We start from the raw sequence: 23,464 nt of genomic DNA on the forward strand, positions 1-23,464 counted from the left end.
TTAGGTCCACTTGCGATCTGACTAATGCCAAGGGGATAAATTCAATGTATACTCATTAGAAGGCAGTGGAACTATCATGTTACCAGTCGATAACATTCACTAACATATTTAAATTGAGTTTAATATGACAATTACTGATTGATAGAACATACCACAACTCATCCAAAATGGTTGCCTCGAACAGGGTGCTACAGTAGAATGTTGGCAAGGTGTGGACATCGTTTGAGTTTTGACCACGTTAGCAAAATTCACCGCAAAGAAGTGATGCATTTGTACATTACTTGTTCAGTTTAATAATTTGAATTTGTCCTTTCCTCGAAATATAGTCAAGATAACTATGTAATGCATCATTCTACAACTTAAAGCTGTTGAACTGTACATTTGTGAGTAGACAGTCTGGAAAAACAGTGTGTGCACTTTCTACATGTACATCTAATAAATTTATTCAAACCCTTGAGAAGCCCTTACTTTTTAATGTCAATCATTACAAGTGTCTTTTAATCTATAAATATAATGACATGAAGTGTTTTGTTGTGCACTAATGTCTATAATCCTAATCATAACAACATCTTGATATCATAAGTAAAGGAAGATAATTACTACTGAATACTAGCGCGATTAATTCGAGGTTTAGAAAACTGAGCTGTACTCGATTTGATAATACTGCTTCTGTAATTAAACAGAAACATAATGTGCAAATGTTAATTATTGTGTGGTATCAACTAGTAAAGCCAAATCAAATACAACTAATTGAATCTAATTTTGTTTTATTAATTGACAATCCTGCTCCAGGAAACTTGGGGATTAGCCCAATTGTTGCAATTATCACCAAAGGGAATTCCAGGTAATGACTTGATATAATCAAAGATAGTAGGAACTGCAGATGCTGGAGAATCCGAGACAACAAGGTGCAGGGCTGGATGAACACAGCAGGTCAAGCAGCATCATAGGAGCAGAGAGGCTGACGTTTCGGGCCTAGACCCTTCATCAGAAAAGGGGGAGGGGAAGGGGGTTTTGAAATAAATAGGGAGAGAGTGGGAGGCGAATAGAAGAGGGATAGAGGAGAGGATAGGTGGAGAAGAAACAAACAGGTCGAAGAGGCGGGGATGGGGCCAGGAAAGGTGAGTGTAGGTAGGGAGTTAGGAAGGGGATAGGTCAGTCCAGGGAGGACGGACAGGTCAAGGGGGCGGGATGAGGTTGGTCAGTAGGAGATGGAGGTGCGGCTTGAGGTGGGAGGAGGGGATAGGTGGGAGGAAGAACAGGTTAGGGAGGCAGGGACGAGCTGGACTGGTTTTGGGATGCGGTGGGGGGAGGGGAGATTTTGAAACTTGTGAAATCCACATTGATACCATTGGGCTGCAGGGTTCCCAAGCGGAATATGAGTTGCTGTTCCTGCAACCTTCGGGTGGCATCGTTGTGGCACTGCAGGAGGCCCAGGATGGACATGTCGTCTGAGGAATGGGAGGGGGAGTTGAAATGGTTCGCGACTGGGAGGTGCAGTTGTTTGTTACTTGATATGATGGGTACAATTTCAAGTATTTTAAATTTGCTCAGTTCTCCTTTTCACCTCAACACATAAGAGCGTTAGAAAATATTTCCAATCTGACCCAAGGCCATTTGTTATGAAAAAAGATCAGCTTTGTCAATATTATTATTTCATTTATTTTAGTGACTAATTATTGACTACACACTCAGCGTGGGCAAGTTGAGCAATCTTCCAGATGTTACACCAATTTATTAATGCTTTTGTGCCATTTGAGAATCTCCCATCTTATATCTACCTTGGAAACATGCTTGGTAACAATCAATAGCAAATCATTCAACCAAACCATGAGTATAATGCACAGGTTTATTTTCTTTTAAATTCACTGCCCAACGGTAAAAATCAAATAAAATTTAAATTGCAAAATGTAGACATAATTTTTAGTGGTTTATGCGTTTCACTTTCTCACTTCAAAAGGGGAAGAGGAGCCCTCATAAGGAGTGAAGACTGGTTTCAGAAACTTTAGTGTCTTAAAATGGCCAAAATGCCTCACTTTGTACATTCCGAGCTCTGCAGTATGTGGGATGTGCCAGGCCACTGTGACATTGCTATAACCATTACGTGCTTTGTTCCAGTACAATCTAAAAGCAAAAAACAAACTTTGATTATTAAATGCAAACAGAATAAATCCCACACTCACCAGCACAAAATCTCTCAACATTAACATTAATAAATGAACACAAAGTCAAGCTGTGAAGCTTGCGCCTAACCAATGTTTGCAAGGTGGATTCAAAAGACACACATCGGGGTAGAAAATTGGTGACCCAAACAGTGTTGGTGAATTGGCCACCAGTTTTATGCAGCATCTGATAACTAACTCGTTTGACTGCAATGAAACTGAACCCAGATCACATCACTGCCCAAATTATTTCTACCCTATCACCTATATTTTTGAATACCTGGCACATGGAAAATTGAATGAGGGTGAGAGTATCCCTCAGCCTGATATAGTAACTGACTGAGGAGAATCTTGAAGATAATATACCTGAGTAAGTTTATGCAAAGTTCCACTGGCACAGACAATTGCCAGAGGCACCTACTTATACTGAGTCGCTGTGCAAGAATTGCTACAGCACAGAAGGAGAGGCCATGCAATCCAACTTGACTTCCTTGGCTCTCCAAAAGAACACTGTACCTTGTTCCACTCTCCAGCCCTCTCCCTGTGGTCCTGCATTTTTTTTCTGTTCAATTAAGAATCCAATTCCCTTTCGATGAAACCTGCCTCCTCCACCACCCCCTCAGACAGCACATTCCAGTTGCCAACTGCTCAATGCATGAAAACATTTCTTCCTTTGATTCCATTAATTTTGCCAATTATCTTACGTCTGTACCATCTTCCTCTCAATTCTTCCACCAATGGGAACAGATTTCCCCTTTCTATTCTGTGCAGTACTTTGTGATTTCTGATATCTCTGTCAAACTTCCTCTCAACCATAATTTTGAGGACAACAATGCGAGCTTTTCCAATCACTCAACATAACTCAATTTGCACATCCCTGGAACCATTTCCATGAATCCTTTCTGCACTCTCAATAATGCCTTCACATTTTTCCTAAATTAAAGCAACCAGAACTGAACCCAATAGTCCAGTTGAGGCTGAACCAGTTTTCCTTACACATTTAACTTAACCCTTTACTTTATTAATAAAGCTTAAGATGCTTCATGCTGAGTTACCCGTTCTCTCATCTTGTCCGGTCACTTGCAATTGTGCACACATACATCCACGTCCGTCTAATCCTTCACCTTCTTAAGAATTGCTCCCCTTACTTATATTGTTCATCCACATTCCTCTTACCAACACGAATCACTTCACAATTCTCTGCATTAAATTTCGTCCATCACTTGTCTGCCCATACCATCAAGTTGTCCACATCAAGTAGATGTTCTACTGTGCTCTCCTCAGTGTTCAAAATGTTTCCAAGTTTTGTATCAAATGCAAGTGTTGAAATTTTGTCTTGTACACCAAAGAATTGACAAGATCAGTAAATATACAAGGGCAAGGTTCCCAGCAACAACCTATAGCAAAGTGTACTATAAACCTTCAGTCCAATAAATGTCCACTAATCAGCCAATTTCATATCCCTGTCACTGCTATCCCTTTTATTCTGAGAGTGATAACTTTGCTCACAAGTCTGTTTTGTTCAGTATCAAACGCCTTTTGGTATCCCACATACGCCACATCAACAACATTACCCTAATTAATTTTCCATGTTACCTCAGAGAACTCCAAGCAAGTCAGACAAACATGATTTGTGCTTAATAAATCAGTGTTAGCTTTCTTTACATTTTGTCATGAATTATCATTTGCAGAAGCTTCACCACAACTAATGCGAAACTGACAGGCCTGTCGTTGCTGGGACTATTTTTACGTCCTTTCGAAAAAAAAGCCCCCCCAGCTTATAACATGTTTTAACAAGTATATAACATTTTGAACAAGCATAAAACATTTATTCTCCAAGCCCCTGGCACTACCCTGGAGTCTCAAACTGAAATAATATGGCTAGGACTTCTGCAATTTTTATTTTCACTTCTCTCAGTATCATTGCATTCAAATTATCCGGTCCCATTGCCCTATCAACTTTAGGTACATAGCCTTTTTATATCTCCTTTTTATCAATTTGAAATTCTTCCAGTATCTGATTAAATCCACTTTCCCCACAACCTGCCCAACATCATCTTCCTTGGCAAAGACAGGTACAAAGTATTCAAACCTCAGCTACCTCCATCCATCAAATCTCTTTTCTTTTTGGATCCCTAATTGTCCCAACTCCTCCTTTTCTCTATATATGTCCTTGATATATTGGACAGAAAATTAATCAACTGTTTCAAATTCTTGTTCTTTGTATTTCTGGAGTTTGCATCAGGCTCACACAATTTAGCATTCACTCCAGAATCTTTAAAACTAATAAAGAAAAAAGTTTTTAACATTCCTAGAATGATTCTCTTGGGTTGCTCATAGTAGTGTCCTGGAGGTTAAATTCCTGAAAATTCCAACTCAATCCTGAAGGTTCACAACTTTAACCAACAAATTCAGTAATTTTCCTTTTGTTTCATCCTACAGGCAAGTAACACATGGTTTTGGACTGGCTAATGAACAAAGCAAACCCTGTACACATTCATGTATATTTTCAGTGTAGTTGTGTGATCACTTAAATTGATCAACTAGAAAGGCTGTTTTTGACTAAACTGCAAACACACACAATTCCTTCCAGTGAGTTTCATACATTTGAACTACTGTGTCATAGTCATGGTTTAGGTTTGCAGCTTGCATTTTAAATGCACTTTCAAATAGATTTCTGCCTTTGCAAATGTTTCACGAACCACCATCTCCACACAGAGTACGGTTCGAACAGTGATAATCTTCTGATGTCTGTGCAAACTCTTACTGTTAACAGTTAGTATCAATGCAAGATTAAATCAGCTGTCAGTTTCTGAACAAATAGCAGTCAGACTCTGTTAATAATCTCCATGATGGAACTCTCTCCTAGACCCCAGGGCCAGAGATGGATCATTGGAGGCCATTGAACCAGCTTAAGTGGACAGGGTTCCATGAGGGCATTTGCACTACAGTTTCTCAACATTAATTCACCCTTTTTTAGTGCTTGTATGCATCCAAGTGGGACAATTTAAATAGGCTGGAGACAAGTTCTAATGGTCCTTTTTTTAAAAAACACATTCCTAGTATAGATGTGATAATATTGGTTCAGCAAAAACCCTAGACTTACAGTTCCCATTTTGGAATTGATTGATTGATATTAATTGATTCATGAAGACATGTTTCCTTCTAAATTACCATGGTAACCACAGAGGGCAATAAAAATACAAAACCATGATCTATGTTATAAATGCATTTCAACAGGCCCATGGCCAGTTGTGGGTGAAATTAGTTTTAAATCCAGACCCCACAAGGTGTCAGATTTTCAGCTAAAATGTTATTATGTTTTACTTCATTCAGACAGCAGTATAAATCTAATGCATAAGTCACCTCACACCTTCTGTCAGCTTCTCAACCATAAACCAGCACTTCTCATTTATTCTTAGACTTCCTTTGAGTTCTCAGGTCTAACACTTTGCATAATTTAGTTGCTGCTTATTTGCTCTTTGCTCCCTTGTTATCAGATTAAGATTCTGACCTTATGCAATGAATAAAACCAATGTCGGTTAAGAAGGGCATTTTGACATTGCCCTGGTCTCTACCCTTCCCATCACCTTGTTGTGATTTTCATTTTAACATGTTATCGATAAAGTGCATCATCACAGAATTTTTCATCACTGCAGGAATTTAAACAAATCGGGAAAACTCTATTCCAGTAAACATTCAACATTAAAATAAAACTAAAAACTGCAGATGCTAGTAATCTAAAACAAAAACAGAAATTGCTAGAGAAATGCAACAGGTCTGGCAGTGTCTGGAGAAAATTTGTTTTCTGTCCACAGATGCTGCCAGGCCTGCTGAGTTTCTCCAGCAATTTTGATTTGGTTTCGAACATTCATTATGATGGTTTTACGTTCTAAAAGGGGTGGGGGAGGGTGGTGAGGATCAGAGAGAGTTTACTGTGAATGTCCTATGTGAGCTTTATAACAGAGGCAAATGAATATACGAGAGATGAGTGTTTGGGAGAGTATTCCTTTCCTTATTGCTTGCATTACTTACAGGGTCAGTACAGCAAAGCTTACTTTTTGAAGTGACATATATTCCTAGTTTCAAAAGCTTTTTTTAAAACATACATTGGGAAAAGCAGCAGTGAGCCAACAGAAGTTAAATTTGAAGTTTGCTGCTAAGTGAAATTATTTTTAAACGCTTGAAGCTCAGACAGAGAAACAACTCCACAATGTTGAATTTTGAACTGTTGGTAATCCATGTTACATCTGTGATGAATAAAGGAGTATATTTCATGTCCTCAACTGAGGAGGTAATGGCCTAGTGGTATTATGACGAGACTATTAATCCAGAAAATTGGCTAATGTCCTAGAGACCAGGCAGATGGTGGGATTTGAATTCAACAAAAAAATCTAGCATGAAGAATCTACTGATGACCTCGAAACCATTGCCAATTGTTGGAAAAATCCATCTGGTTCACTGATCCCCCTCAGGGAAAGAAATCTGCCATCCTCACTTGGTCTGGCCTACATTTGACACCAGACCTACAGCAATGTGGTTGACTCTGAAATGGACGAGCAAGCCATTCAGTTGAATCAATTGCATAAAGTCTCAAGGAAATGAACCTGGACGGATCACCTGGCATTTACCTAGGCACCAGAAAAAACAACGGCAGAAACAGCCCTGTCGACCCTGCAAGGCCCTCCTCACTAACTTCTGGGGGTTAGTGCCAAAATTGGGAGAGCTGTCTCACAGACTAGGCAAGCAACAGCCTGACATAGTCACACTCATGGAATCAGACCTTACAGAGAATGTCCCAGACGTCACCATCACCATCCCTGGATACGTCCTGTCCCTTACAGAGTGGAGGCAAACTTGGCAGTTAAATACCAACATCATAAATGTCCAGGTAATCACCTTTAATGGCATTGGTTGGGAGGGAAATGTTGGTCACAATATTTGAAAAGCCCACTGCTAATCTTCAAATAGTGGTTGGGAACTTTATACGTTCAACTGCCTGACCAGAAAGGACCTTGGTTTAACATCTCATTGGAAAGATATTTGCTAGACCCACATATTTTCACTAATTGGCTGTCTTTGCCTTTTTTACGCTCAAGCTTTTAGATTTTCATAAGCCATGTATTTATATAATAGCTGCCATATATGATGTCTGGCCTTAGAAAATACCATGCAAGGACTGAGATTAGCTAATTGTGTGCTATGTTAAGTAGCATTTGGAGACCTCCAGTTAGGATAATACAAAGTATTTTCTGATGGAAAGGTTTTGTGATAAATGCCTTAGAGTATGCTGATTTATCCACTGTAATTTTGTTATGTTAAACAATGTTTAGCCTGAGGAAGCTGGAACATATTTAATTGAGGACAGGTCTTCATCAAAACATATCACCTTTAATGGGTTGCTGTAGTATTATTTTTGAATGCTGTATAATTTGTAAATCCTAGTAAGCAACTTGCATTACAATATTGGTCTTCCTTGTAGATTTTACCTCAAATATCACATTATGAAAATAACCATCATAAGCTAACAAAGCATGTAAGGCATCATGGGATAAAATTTAAAGTAGCAAGAATGTCTACTTTTCAATGCACACTGTGGTTTTATGTGAGCAATCCTTGCATCGAATATGACACAATCCAAGACATCAACTGTGGTTCATGTACAGGGTTCATGTCCTGCAATCGGTGGGCAAATGGTCCCTTACGCCAACCCATTACTGTTGTTTTCACTGAACTATCAAGCCTGCCCATTCATTTCTCCCAAGAATCTATAAACAAAAAGCCATAAATGATATGGGTTTTGATTTCTTGTGACAGGAATATCTCATTGGTCCTCTCTTTGTGTTATATTGATACTTTAAGTTTTCAGATCAGATCTTCGTTTACCTACACTAATGAGAATTGCCTCTTGGTTAATCAGATGTTGCACTTTATTTATAAAAGCATAGTACCAAAGTAAAGCAGCTCTGACGAACCTTTATTAGACACTGTTCTGCCCCAACTGGAGGATTGTACTCAGTTCTGGACACTACACTTCAAGAAGGATGAACAGGCTGTAGACAGGGCGCAGAAAAGATTCACAACAATGGTTCAAGGTGAGAGGCCGCATTTATGAGGTTAGATTGGAGGAGCCAGGGCTTTCTGTTCTCAAAAAGCAGGAGGTTGAGGGGAGATTTGATACAGATTTTCAAAATCACAAGCAGCCTAAATGGAGCAGGCAGAGAGAGGATCTTCCCTTTATGGGAAGGTCAAGGACCAGACAACACAGAAAGGTGACAAAAGAATCAAAGATGACGTGATAAAAGCACATATTTACTCAATGTGTTGTAAGATTGGAAATAAGCTACCCTTAAAGAGCAGTGGAGGTAGTTTCTATTGTGGATCTCAAAAGGGAAATGGATGAGAACCTGAAGAGAGAGATTCGCAGGGCTATGGATTACAGAATCAGACTGGCAGAGTCAGATACAAACATACAAATGTTACAGGCCATTTGGCCCCTTCAGCCATGCCCTGAGTCAGTAAAATTATGGCTGATCTGTTTGCGTTTTGAATTTTACATTTCACATCTACCTTTGATAACCTTTGACAACCTTTGACTCCCTTACCTAATAACAATCCATTGAACTTCAATTTTAATATTCAATGAAAATCGATGAATTGTTTTCACTAAGAGGCAGCATGGTCTTCTGTGTTGCAACTACTCTATATCACAATTACTCCCTCCTTCATTATCATAACGATCAGAACTAAGTGCTTACATGGGAGACCATACGCATTGGCAATTAGTTAAATAAGCTCAGTCACAACCTCACAAGTTGGATTTTGCTGCCGAATACTACTGAAGTTTTCTCAGTGCTGTAGTGAACGAGGAATCTCAAATCAAAAATTGGGATAGATTGCTTGGCAATTGTGTGCCGTGATTTCACATGCTGTACAACTGGGAAGTATCAACTCATGAAATGATGTCAATGGTGGCCACTGACAATCACATAAACCCTGCATTAGCAAAGCATGAGACTGCTCAGTGACATTGGGTACTGGCAGAACCATTAAATACTTTAAAAGTTTAAGACCGATCAAATAAGTCAAACTTTCAGCCTCTACTGGAACTGAACTGCTGGATCATGTTAATGTCTTTGTTGCTCAACTGGGACTTATTACCACATCTACAAACAACTTCTCTTTGCGTTTCCATTGAAATCTAACAAACGCAGAGGAAGCCATTCAGGCCACTGTGCCTTTTCTGACTCTCACAAGGAGCTATCCAATTAGATGTATTCCACAGGTCTTCCTCCCTAACCCAGCAATTTCCACCACCCTTTAAGTACCTGTATAACTCCCTTTCAAAAGGCATGATTAATTCTGCTCCAATAAACTCTCAAGTAGTAGACACCAAATCCTAAATCCTCGCCACACATAAAAAAAAAAGATTTTCTTCATGTCATTTTTAGTTGCCAATCTATTTAAAAATATGTTTCTTGCAGTTCTAGACCCTTCTATTTGGACACATGAACGTGGTTTAGGCCAGTATAGTCTCTGAAGCATGCTCCGAGATTCATTCAGTCATGCAAATGCACATAGTGTACTTGTGCAGACTTGCCATAGTTATATGACATCTACATAATGACACAGTGGCTCAGTGGTTAGCACTGCTGCCTCACAGTGCTAGGGGCCTGGGTTCAATTCCACCCTCAGGCAACTGTCTGTGTGCAGTTCGCAGTTTGTTCTCCCTGCGTGGGTTTCCTCCGGGTGCTCCAGTTTCCTCCCACAGTCCAAAGATGTGCAGGTTAGGTGGATTGGCCGTGTTAAATTGCCCGTAGCGTTCAGGAATGTGTAGATTAGGTGGGTTTGGGGAATGGGACTGGATGGGATGCTCTGAGGGTCGGTGTGGACTTGTTGGGTTGAAGGGCCTGTTTCCACACTGTAGGGATTCTATATTTGAAATATAGATCATCTGTAACTGCTTCACTTTAGCTTGTGGCAGTCCTTAAAGAGATTACTTGAACCAGAATGTCAAAAGTTGTGTGAATTTTCAGAGAGCCAGTTATTGTAAAATAAGACAGCAAAGGAGAATTTTAAAAAGCATTGTCTGAAACCTAGATTTCGTGGGTGAATCGGAATGGCAGTGAATTTTCCATACACTGCTGTAGTCGAAGTGAAATGAGATAGGAGACAGATTTAGATATTCTTCCACTGATGGTGACAAAACTAGGAAATATCTGCATTATTAAATAAAATCATTAAGCAAATAATTACAGCAACCCTGTTATCAGTGCTGGGGAAATAGTGGTATAAACTCCATATTGCACCCTGGATTTCAGTGAGGAGCAGATAACCAGACAAGAGAGATTTTTAAAGGTTTGAAGGCTTACTTTGAATCATGTATTATATTTCTATTGAATCGTATGTGTTCAACATTTGAGCCCAGGGGAAGAAGGAGACTTTTGATCAGTATGTGGCAGCACTGACACATCTAGCTGAATCCTGAGATTTTAGTTAACTGGGTTAGCTAATCTCATTAAAGATAAGATTTTCTTAGGTATAAAGGATTCTGCCATGAGACCTTGTCAGCTGAGAGAGAAGTGTACTCTGAGGAAAATTCTTAAAGTGCAGAAGTTCTGATGTTGTCAATGATTAGTTAAAGTGTATTAATGGGAGTGTATTAATTGAAGAAAGCATTTTTGCACTATACTAAGAGACATTCCAAGCTAAACAAGAAAAATATATTCAGAAAAATGGCAAAATACTTATAGAAGAGCCAGTAAAATGATTAAGAGGAGAGGATAGGATATAAGTAATACAAAGGACATCATACAAAAGAAAATAAAGCATGTCCAACATGGGGAAAACTGCACCGTAACTACAAGAAGCTGAAGGGAGAGTACTTCACTTTGCACTGAAGACCTATAAAAAAAACTGCTGGAGAGATGTTAGCTAATGATCCTGGGATTACTTGACACCATGAAATGCATTTATCATCATCAAGTCTGAGGAGATAGGTGGTTTGTGACTGTTAGAATGATAACTACATCACTACTTGACATCAAAATGACCATCTCAGAATACCTTACTATCAACATCGTGGTGGCAACCATTGACCAGAAACACAACAATACTAGTCATATAAACAACATAGAAATTGCTGGTGAAACTCAGTTCTGGAAGCATCTGTGGAAACCAATGAAGAAACCAATGACTTGAAATGTTAACTCTTCTTTCTCTCCACAGATCTGTCAGATGTGCTGAGTTTCTCCAGCAATTTCTCTTTTTGTTTCAGATCTCCAGTATCCACAGTTCTTTGTTTAATTTTGCCCATATAGGCATATGCCTCCAACAGCAGGTCAGAAGCTAGGAATACTGCAATTAGTAACTCACCTCCTGACTCCCCAAAGCCTGTGCACCATGAACAAGGCATAGGTCAGGAGTGTGATGGAACATACCCCATTTGCCTGGGTGAGTGCAGCTCCAACAACACTCAAGGAGCTTGACACCATCCAGGACAAAGCACCCGCTTGATTGGCACCACATCCACATGCATCCACTCCCTCCAACATTGAAGTTCAGTTGCAGCAGTGTACATCATCGACAAGATACACTGCAGAAATTCACCAAAGTTATTTACACTTTCCAAACCCATAACCACTTCCATCTAGAAGGACAAGGGCGGCAGCTACATGGGAACACCACCACCTTCAAGTTCCCCTCCAAGCCACTCACCATCCTGACTTGGAAATATATCACCAATTCTTCAGTGTCACTGCATAAAAATCTTGGAACTCTCAATTGCTTGGCACCATATCCACAAACATTGACTCTCTCTTCTGCCAATGCACTGTAGCAGCAAGGACTACAGTGGTTCAAGGCGGCAGCTCACTGCAATCATTTCAACAGCAACTAGCAATGGGAAATAAGGCTGGCTTAGCCACCGTGCTCACACATCCCCGAACAAATAAAATAAACCTTAGCAATTGGTCACTTTCTCACACATCACTTACTGAAAAGGTGACTTCAGGTTACCATAAAGTACCTTTCTGCACACATATCGAGCAGCAGGAAGGGAGGTAGTGACAATTCCTCAATTGATGGACTTCCCTAGACATAGAACACTATATAGTCTGTATTCATTAAGGCATTTGCACTCCCAACAATTCCATGGCATGCTCAACAGGAATTTCATCAATAAGCAATTGTTAGGCAACCATCTCCTGAATATTACACAGTTATCCTGTGCAATGCCTGTAAGGCTTCTGTGTTCACAGAATCTTTGAGGGACAAAGAAGCTTCGATGGACCAATCACTGGTTGTTCACAGGTACTGGGTAATAACTACAACCATTAATGGGATAGCTCACGAGATCTCTACTCTCTTCATCTAATGGGCACATAGGTGTCCTCGGTGCACTGCTATTTGAGATGCAGAGGTAACAGCTACATTTTCATATCAGTCTTATAGCGTATTACCATACTTTATCATCATTTTATATACTTAATTGCTTCTGCATCTCTAATGGTAGTACAATCCATATTCTCACATCCCTTTGTGAAGACTGCTTTTATGGTTTACCTTTTAGGTGTTTTCCCCAAATTTTTTTTAAATAGCTTGCAGAAATTTGCCTTGACTCTTTGTATTGCATAGATTTGACATGGTAATGGATGGGAACTCAAAGGATTTGAGAAAATGTACTGGTGTGAGAATGTACAAGTAAAGCATTAAGATGTTGATACAGGTAGGTTCAATCAGATAGTTAATCATTGCATCTGAACCGTTTGTTTGCACCGTTTCATTAGTCAATCAAAAGGTACAATATCCTGTTCTTGTACCCCAAATTATTCATACATTCAAAGCACAAGTTATCAAAAATTAATTACAATTAGAGTAAAATATACTTATGATCTTTTAAGCAAAGCTACAAATACCACAAGCTGTCGTTTTTTTTGTTTAGTGCGTGGCAAGAGTACAGAATATTTTCTTTTTACAGACACTTTGCAACAATTTCTACTTTAGAAGTTATCAGCAAACACAATTTTTTTTTTAGGTTTTTGTTCATATGTAAGCCCTTGTGTTAAGTTATCACAAAATGTAACACGAAGGAACTCTCATTTAGAACCTCCAATACAGTCTTGCAATAATATAAAAAACAGTTTAAATTTGAGTGAGGGATCAAGTATGTAATTAGAGATTTTCCAAAAGCATCCTGTGTTGTCACTTTCCAAACTATTGCACATTCACTCGCATGGCCTATAAACACATGTACAGAGACTTACAGTGAGCTAGCTAATCAAACATACAAACTCAACATTAGGATCTGATACGATCAACCTGTCCCATCTTCACCCCCAAAAAGACATGCCTGTGGGATCGTTGTAGATTAATCACCTCCCATAACAATATTGCGTACACAATTGTTTTAAAATGCAGACCTACTTTTAACTAGAGAATCCTTTCCTGATACAACATCAGAATTAGCCTCATGACATTAATCATTGCTCACTTCAGCAGCTTGATTAATATGAACAAAAACACAAACTTAAAATTTTGGCAATTAACTATCCAGCGTACTACCAATGACAAGTAGCATGGAACTGTCCTTGGAAACTCAAAGCTCAGTAACTTCAAATACTGATTTCTGGTCAGGTCATTAATTTCTCTCTCCGCGTCACTCGTCATTTCGACCCTTTCACTATGGGTAAACTAAGTTATCCACGGTATTTCTCAAAGAAGCACACGCAGTGGATTAGATTAGACTAGAAAGGCCAATCTATTCAAAAGAGGAATCGACAAACACAGGACTTAAATTACTTAAATCGCATCTTCCAAATGGATAATGAGGGATAGGACAGTGATTATGTGTGAACATGTAATGAATACTGTTTTAAACTTCTACATTACAGAAAGGAAGTACATGGAGAAAAATGGAACAGGGTGGCAATGGAAGACTCAATATTTAGAAAGGTGTACTGCATTTATTGATCCTTATCATTTCAGACATTCCAAATGACTGACAATAATTTGTAGGTGGATGCTACTTATGGAGGTTATGGCTTGAACTTTGGTTTGCTGATACTGCAGACTCATTGTAAGCTTCAATAAATCAACTGCTAATACCACCTTGCCATAGCCCTAAAGTCAGAAGATTAGTTGGCCTGTGTTTAAAGTAAATATCAGATTCACGGTGCTCATTACATCTTTTAAACTTTTTAAATAAGCCAGCCCATCTGACCCAAAGTGGCCACGTAGCAATAGGACCTTTCTTCAGGGTTTTGGGAGTCCTGCAGCTACTTATTAAACAAAGGGCAGTTTTTTAGCACCTTTACAAAAGGAAGTCAAGCAAAGGTCCTTCATAGAAGCTCATGGAGTATAATAGAAGCTTGGGAGGCATCAGCCAAAAGGTTGATCAAAGAGATGAGCTTTAAGGATGGCCTAAAAGAAACAGAACAAGATGGAGAAGAGAAAAGACACAGGGAAATTCAGACAAATGGGCAAACCAATCATATGGAGGCTGCATATTCAAATTTCTTCCAATCAACAAATGCAGCAATTTTAAAATAACCAAGACACTTAATATGTGCAAGATTCTTTAAGCAATTTGAGCAGTTTCAAACAGCTCCTTGTGGAGTTGAGGAACCAATGGATTGAAATTTCTCATCCTTGGATGAGGAACTGTAATTGAGATCCTTCCCAAGATTAGGAACAGTGGATTGGAAGTCTTCCCAAGGGAATGATCATAGAATCCCTACAGTGTGGAAACAGGCCCTTTGGCCCAACACGTCCACACCGACCCTCAGAGCATCCCACCCACACCCATCCCCCGATAACCCACCTAACCTACACATCCCTGGACACTATGGGCAGTTTAGCATGGCCAATCCACTTAGCCTGCACATCTTTGGACTGCGGGAGGAAACTGGAGCACCCAGAGGAAACTCATGCAGACACGGGGAGAATGTGCAAACTCCACACAGACAGTCACCAGAGGGTGGAATCGAACCCCAGTTCCTGGTGCAGTGAGGCGGCAGTGCTAACCACTGAGCCACTGAAGAAAGCATTTCCAATTCTACTTATTTATTTGAGATTAATTTGAATTAGGGTACATTGATTAAAGAGGAAATGTTGATAACCAAGGACAGTATGTGCTCCAGATTTAATTCTGATGACAAGTGAAAAAGGAGAATTACCTGGTATCCCAGGAAGCATCATTGTACATGACAATCCAATTGCCAGTGTCATTCTCATACTTTTCTACTGTTAGAAACGTTCCACCAGCCTAAAACATATACAAGTGAGAAATATAGGCCAAGATTAGAATGAATAAATGAATGTGATAGGGAATGGTTTAAAAGTTAAACTAAATGACATTTGAATTTCAATTATTTCTGTTCCCATTTCTCCTGCCAGCAACATTCCCATATTCTACAAGGTCTAATGTAACAGGTCACAGCTCTAGTACTGTACAGCCACTTAGTGTCTAGATCCCAGACCTCCATAGGTAGAGTGAGCCAGATCAAAAATGCACCCCCCAACATTGATACCAGCCATAATGTTCCTGTTACAAAGGTGATTACTATTGGTCCTTTGTGCTGATCTCCATGTGATCTCACACGTAGCCGTTCCAATCTCATCAAGTCTGTCCTCAGTACACAAAGTGAAGAGACCTGCTTGAGGTGTTGAATATAATTGAAGGATTTGATATGATAGCTATGGTTTGATGAGAGACCAGAATAAGGTAACATGGTCTGAAAATTATAACTAAACCATTCATGTCGACATCAAGATGGAAGTTTTCATATAAAAGGGATTTGAACACTGGAATTCTCTCTCCCAAATTGCTGTTGAAGTTGCAGCAACAGTAAATGCCATGATTCAAATGGATCCATTGTTGTTAAGTGAGATTGTTACTTAGTGAGATTGTTATTAAGGTTATGAAACTAATGCAGGTCAATGGAGTTAAAATGCAGACCAGCCACGTTCAAATGGCTGAATGGCTTACTCCTAATCCTATGTTCTCCCTGTGTTCGTTAGTAATTGTGTGCCAAATAGGACAATAAAACCATATGATGTAGGAACAGATATAGGTCATTTGGCCCATTAACACTGCTCTGTCATTCAATGGAATCATGGCTGATTGATAATCCTCAACTTCACATTTATGCTTTTTCCCCATAACCCTTGATTCCCTTAGTGATTAAAAATCTGTATCTCAGCCTTGATTATGTTTATTTGCCCAGCTTTGACAATCCTCTAAAGATTTCCTCAGATAGACTATTCTCCAAGAGAAACATTTCCTCCTATCTCTACCTTAAATGCCCGAAGCATTAGTCTGAGATTTTGCCCTCTGGCCCTGGACTCTCCCACGAAGAGAAAAATACCTCCCAGGATTCTACTCTGTCAAGCCCTCAAAGAATCTTGCAAGTTTCAATAAGGTTTTACTTCATTCTTCAACCCCAATCTACTCAACCTGTCCTTGTAAGAAAATCACTCCATGAAGAGAGATCTAACTGGGTTGGAATGTGAGCAGATGTGGAAGGGGGCCTGCAGAGTTTATACTCCAGAGGATAGAAGAATTCTCACCCAGCATGGCTGCTAGTCTAACTCACTCAGCACACAGGTCACTCAATGTGAGGGGAGGGACTTACAACATGAAAATCATGGACCTAACTCCCTTCCCTTCCACCAGTGAGGTTACGCCCATGTTATGAGTGAGCACAGCCCTCATTTTAATGAGTTTAGCGTTTGTCATCTTTATTGTGTATATCTTTTGTGCTGCTGAATTGGAATTCACACCCACTCCTCCTTAAAGGCTGGGCAATCTGCTCAAAATGACCTATGGTACAGGATGAGAGTGAATCTTCTGACGGTGATCTGCTCATTTCAAGCAAAGCGCGAACATTTTAGCATGGCCCTTTTCCCCAAGTATCTGAATGAATCACATACCATAGAAGCCACCGAGTTCCTGGGATTCCCACTCACAAAAGTCACTTCTGCAATATCTCCCTACAACAAATACAAACATGTGAACAGATGCGATTTGCAATGATCCGGGTTAATTCTTCATTCCATCAAAGCTAAGTATAAAATATCACAACTTCTCAAAACTAACAGGTTAGATCTATTTTGAAGTGTGAAGTAAGCATACTTACCACTGCTCACCAAGTGTATAACAATACAAATCATAAAGCCCTGTCTAACTGTTAACCTGTACTGTTTTATTCAGTCTATGGTCACCTCTCGAATCTCACCTTATTCTCAAACAAGAGATTTGCCTCAGTAACCAACTAACACCTCGTTGCCAATTACATTCGCACATCCTTGGTCCCAGGTGATCAGCAAATGCTATTGCACACAAGCCATTCCCTTGGGTTGTGACCACAGAGATAAAATCATTCCATGGCAGTCAGGTTTTTAACAGCAGAGAGATGAGAGTGTAACCTTTCAGTAGGTTCAGAATGAATACCGAGGAGGATTTATAGGGATAATTATGTTTCAACAAGGCACTGTGATGAATTGATATGAGGAAATGTAGCAACGTTCACCATTTCATATTTTTCCCTGAAACCAAGTCGTTCTGAATTCAGTGAGTTTAACTGAAATTGAATCTTCAGCTTCATTTAAATGTGCTAAACAATATCAATTTCCAATCAGATCTTCTACACAGCTCACTTAGAGTCACAGAAATGTACAGCATGGAAACAAACCCTTTGGTCCAACTCGTCCATGCCAACCAGATATCCTAAATTAATCTAGTCCCATTTGTCAGCATTTGGCCCATATCCCTCTAAACTCTTCCCATTCATATACCCATCCAGTTGTCTTTTAATGTTGCAATTGTACCAGCCTCCACTGCTTCCTCTGACAGCTCATTCCATACACACACACTGCGTGAAAAAGTTGCCCCTTAGGTCCCTGTTAAATCTTTTCCCTCTCACCTTAAACCAATGCCCTCTAGTTTTGGACTCCCCTACCCTAGGGAAAAGACCTTGGTTATTCACTCTATCCAAGCTCATCATGATTTTATAAACTTCCATAAGTTCACCTCCATAAAATCTAATTGTCCCTCCTCCATCCCTCTACGACACCTCCCCACCACTCTCAAGTCTTCCAATTCAGCTCGCAACGCAGAATTTTTTTTTAAATCACCTGCCATGTTTGAGTAAATTAACCCTGGGCTTCTGATTTATTAGTCCAGTGACATCACTATACTTCTGTAGATTGCTAAAGTGCCTCATGAGTGGTAACCATTGGATTTCACAACAAATTTTAAATTACATAATGTTTAGGTGTGAAGTAAGTTAGTAATTCAAGACTCAAAGCTCAGATCAAATTTATTGCATTGTGTGTGACCTTTAAACTGACTGTTCTGCTCTCTGGAGAGGAGGAATTTCAAGGATAGCATGCTGGAGAAACTTAATTCAGGTTAAGACCTGACCAGCATTCATAATATGTTTAAAAACAATATCCTGGAAACTGGTTGCATCTTGGGGAGTTGCACTGCCTGGTGTATTGCAATGATGTACTGAGTGGTGCCCTTCATTTTCTTAGGGGAACAGGGAATGAGACTGCAGCTAACACTTCAGTGACCCTTGCTGCCATCACACACAAGTTCAACTGAGATTTGGATGCTGGAATAATCCAAATCCGTTCGCACAAACCAGCAGGAGGGTTGAGATAACAAATGGAGCAAGGATTACTGACTTCAACAAGGACAGCAAAAAAAAACTCATGAGGAAATTTAGAAAGGAAGATGCAGTGATTGCAGCGAGGTCAGCCTCATAGAATATGAGTTCCCTGATTGGGGCTGTGAACCTGGTCCAATCAGGGAGCCCGAGCTGACAGATATAAACATGAGTACCAGAGGTTCTGTTCACTCTGAGAACCGCCTCTCTCGCTTAGAGAAGTCTTGTGTCTGGCACTGGCATTCCTGATGCTATTTCACCCTCTCTCCCATGTCTGAGAGGATCAGATTTAACCTGCTCTGGATGCCTTGACCCACCTCCCACTGGCAGATACCCCGCCCGTGGTGCCAACATTGGAAGAGTCCGTTCTGGTTTTAAACTTCCTGGACACACTCCTGGTCATTGCTGACAATATCAGACTGTGGATGCAAAATGATTTGGTCCTGGCAAAACTAAAACAGCTGGTGATGATGAGGGAAACAAAAAGGCCATCACAATCAGAACTGAAACCTCTCTGGGCCTGGTAAGACCAGACCATTGTACAGGATGGCATTTTATTATGGGGAGCAAGAGTGATTGTCCCGAGCAAAGGTCAACATCAGGTGTTGGCTGAACTCGACCAGGGTCAACCAGAAGTGTCCAAAGTGAAGATGTTAATGAGTTGTCATGCCTGATGGCCAGGATTGGATGCTAACATAGCCGGGTCAGTAGGGCAGTGCAACGAGGACAAAAATTACCACCAACACCTCCCCCACATTCATAGAAATGGCCGGGAAAACCCTGGACTCAATTACACATCGATCCTTTCATGGGTGCAATGTTCTTGGTCATTATGGCAACCTACTCAAAGTGGTTGGAAATGCATAGAGTTTGTTCATCAACAGGGACGACAGAAAAGCTGTGCACATCTTTTGCAATACACAGGCTCCCAGAAGAGTTGTTCACAAACAATGGGCCATCATTTACCAGCAGGGAATTTGAGTATTTCCTTAAGTCAAATGGCATTTGGAGTGTAAGGACAGCTCGTACCATCCTTCATCCAATGGTCTAGCAGGAAGATCAGTCCAAACTTAGAAGACAGGCTTAAGGAAACAGCCCGCAGCTTCACTCAATACCAAACTGTCCCGCTTCCTATTTGATTGTCGGACCAACCCACTTCAGCTACAGGGATAGCTCCAGCAGAATTGCTCATGAGGAGAAGACCCTGCACCAAGTTAAATCTGATCTTCCTGGACCTGTGGAGGGAGGGTGGAATGACATCAGGAAAGCCAAAGCCAGATGTAAGACTCCTCTAAGTGAGAGAGACAATTTGCTTCTGGGGATGAAATTTGGTGCCAAAACCACGGAAATGGCCCTGCTATGGTAAGAGGCACGGTCGACCCAAGGTCAGGTCCTGAACTTCGAGAAGGTGAGGCGGTCCTGAACAAGCATGTGGACCACATGAAAGCTGCAAACCCACAAACAGGGCAGGAGCAAAACGTACTCAGCTCCACAGAGCATCTGCCAAAGAACCCGTGGCTTCTCTCCCTCTGTCTAGCATTGAGGAAACCTCAGAGTCTGAGGTGGACATGGTGAATGTCACAGTCTCAATGCCTTTACTGCCTGAAGAAGAGGATGAATTTCTTCTGAGACGCCCTGGGTACGAGAGGCAGGCTACCCTCTGATACATGCTGCCTGGATCCAAGGCTGAGTCAGAGGAACTGGACCCGGTGTTAAAATGCCCCAGGAGAGGCTATAACAAGGACAGTCTACAGACTTAGAGGGGGAGGGATATAGTGATTGTAATGAAGTCAGCCAGGTGGACCTCATAGAATATGAGTTCCCTGATTGGGGCTATTAACCTGGCCCAATCAGGGAGCCCTGGCTGATAGAGATAAACAGGAGGGTCAGGGGTTCTGTTCACTCCAGGAGCCAGCTCTGGGAAAGCTGGATCATTGTCAAGGAGTCTACATGTGTAAATAAAGGGTGACTTGGTGACACGGATACTGGCCTCCGTGGAATTATTTCAGAAGTGTTGATTAAATATCTGAAATCTGCAGCAGTAATTCACAATTCCTTCTAATTTCCAAATTTTGAAAACAGGTTAAATATGAAAGAGGAAATGTCAATAAACACTTACCGGTCTGTATGATCCTTGCACGTCTATTAGTACATCACCAAAAGATGTATTAGCCAGCGTTTTATCAACTGGATTCGGGAACAGTAATGAGATTAGCTGCTTGTCAGAAAAATTAGGTGGTTCTGGACCTTTAGGCAACTGATCGACAGAATCCTAGAGCATTGGAAACAATAACAGGCTATAATAAGCATTCTGGTGGTTTAAAGACTAACTACAAGGGAAGGAAATGATTCTGAGGAAATTAGATAAAGTATCGTTGTCACAAAGTTTGAACAAAATGTCATTTATGGGGTTAGAACTTGGATCAGAATAAAGCAACCAAAAATAAATTCAAAAACAAAGTTGCTGGAAAAGCTCAGCAAGTCTGGCAGCATCTGTGAAGAGAAACAAAAACAGAGTTAATGTTTCGGGTCTGGTGACCCTTCCTAAGAACTGGGGATAAAAAATAAGTTCTCTTCCCAATGCTCAAGCAACATTGCCAAAAATAAGATATTACAACTAGTAAACAGGAGGCTGGAAGAGTCTACAAGTTCAACCAGATTGAGCTGTTGTAGGATTTAAGGGATATGTAAATTAGCCTCTGGGGTAAGCTGTTACATTAGCTGTAACCTCAGCAGCCATACACTATTATTATAGGAGGCTGGAGCCTATACACTGCAGTCGATGCTACTCTGTAGACTTACCATCATGTATGGTCTATTAATAAACATTGTTTAATGATAACCTAGAAGTCTGGCCTGAGCTTATATGAAGATCTGAAAAACTCATTTTAAACATGTTACCACATGGTGGCAGCCGTAAACACACCAGTCTAATATAGGGGTCTAGGCCCTAAACGTCAGCCTTCCTGATCCTCTGATGCTGCTTGACCTGCTGTGTTCATCCAGCTGTACACCTTGTTATCTCAGATTCTCCAGCATCTGCAGTTCCTAATATCTCAGTCTAATATTGACGGTGTTTTTCTTAAAAGAATCTGAAGATTCATGAGGCAGTGTTTAAGTGACCACAAGGCAGGGTTGAATTCACAGGCAAAAATTCTCAGAAGACTTCCCAAGCATTGAGGCTTGATGGCTTACATAAGGGAGGATGAAATAGTTGGAGTCTTATGCAAGGCAAGATAAGATGAGGCATACTCTAAAGTGGAAGTATGTTGGGAGAAGCTCAGCAGTCCTTGTTCTTTCCAAGGCCTTTCAAATGCTGTTGAAGGACTGATATGGATTGGAGCTTTGGCAGATACAGGTACAGAGTCTCCATAGATGTGTTTGAAACAGAAACAGCAACAGCTCCAGCTCGCTAAAGAGATCATTATCCAGCAAGCTGTTGGTGAGATATCACCGGGTGGATTCAGTCAGCCCCAGCAGCCTTTGACATTTCCTTTAATTCCAAGAACTTTGTTATTGAATGGGCCCAGAGTAAACAAGGATTCCATTAAACTCAATACACTCCATTGAGGATTTACACAAGGTGACTATTTTCATGCAACAATGCAGAATTGAGCAATCAGCTCATTCAGATTCTTAACACCATATTGCTGATCTAGTGCAATCTGAGCGAGTCCTGACAAGGTACAGCAAGCAATCCAATGAATGAGGCAGGATCAGCCATAAAATGCAAAACTCAGGAGATGGTTCAACACAAATCCAAACTTCAGTTTAAATCTATTCATGGGCTAGGACAAAGACGTCTGCCTCTTCCTGCCAAAAATGTTCAGCGAAAAGGCAAGATCTGCCATTTTGAACTGTTGGCATTGTAGAGCAAGGAAGCATTGCAAGCAACAAGATTGTTCAGCAGGAGGCAATTTACGCTGGCATGCTCGATCACTTTCAGTCGCTTTGCAAGGCAAGGTTATTTCAAAAATAAGCCAAATTAGCAAACTGAACTAAAAGATGGAAGTTCAAGTAGATGTCATTGGCCCTATAGCAAACATTGATGATCTGGCCCAGGATTATTGAGGTAACAGTGAAAGTTAAGAATTGCTTCACACTATATACCTTTGACCGTTAAAAATCAAGAATCATGGCCTGGACACCCTTTCATTTAAAGGTAACTTTGAATGAATATGTGCCTACAACTGCAATGTTATTAAGGAGCCTTGTTGAATTAGCAAGTACGAGTCCTAATAAGTCTTCTACAGAGGCACGAAAAGCTTGAGCCCAGGTAAAGGATTTTTCCTATCAAGGCAACAACAACATTCTATTCTGTGATGAACTGCCATACTTAGTTGATGCTTATATTCTATTTCATTAGATTCTATTACATCCAATAGCCTCTCCAGCAATGCAGCAGATTGGAAACCAATTTGTGATGATTCCCCACCACTTTGTCTGCCTACTGAAGTCTCAAAAATACTAGATGCCATTTTGTGAAGAACTTTCTTTTCCAAGATTTTCCATGGGTTTGACAGGTTTTGGGATCCTCCTCCAGTTGTGTTTCTACTTCAGAGATTCCTAACCAGGAATCACACTCAGGAACGAACCTGATAGCAGTCCATGTGCAAATGTAGCAAGACCCAT

General features: G+C 40.4%; 1 protein-coding gene across 1 annotated transcript in view; it reads right to left on the minus strand.

Moving 5' to 3' along the window:
* Positions 1-1,835: 1,835 nt before the first annotated feature.
* Positions 1,836-23,464, minus strand: part of asah2 (N-acylsphingosine amidohydrolase 2) — a 73,674-nt gene continuing 52,045 nt past the window's right edge. The window contains exons 17-20 of the mRNA XM_048608952.1: positions 20,952-21,104; positions 17,094-17,153; positions 15,338-15,426; positions 1,836-2,124 (exon numbers count right to left, since the gene is read on the minus strand). Of these exons, the coding sequence (XP_048464909.1) occupies positions 1,941-2,124; positions 15,338-15,426; positions 17,094-17,153; positions 20,952-21,104 (486 nt within the window). The 3' untranslated portion in view covers positions 1,836-1,940. The remainder of the gene's footprint in view (positions 2,125-15,337; positions 15,427-17,093; positions 17,154-20,951; positions 21,105-23,464) is intronic.

Source organism: Rhincodon typus, chromosome 20, assembly GCF_021869965.1.
Source record: "Rhincodon typus isolate 14 chromosome 20, sRhiTyp1.1, whole genome shotgun sequence".
Lineage (NCBI taxonomy): Eukaryota > Metazoa > Chordata > Chondrichthyes > Orectolobiformes > Rhincodontidae > Rhincodon > Rhincodon typus.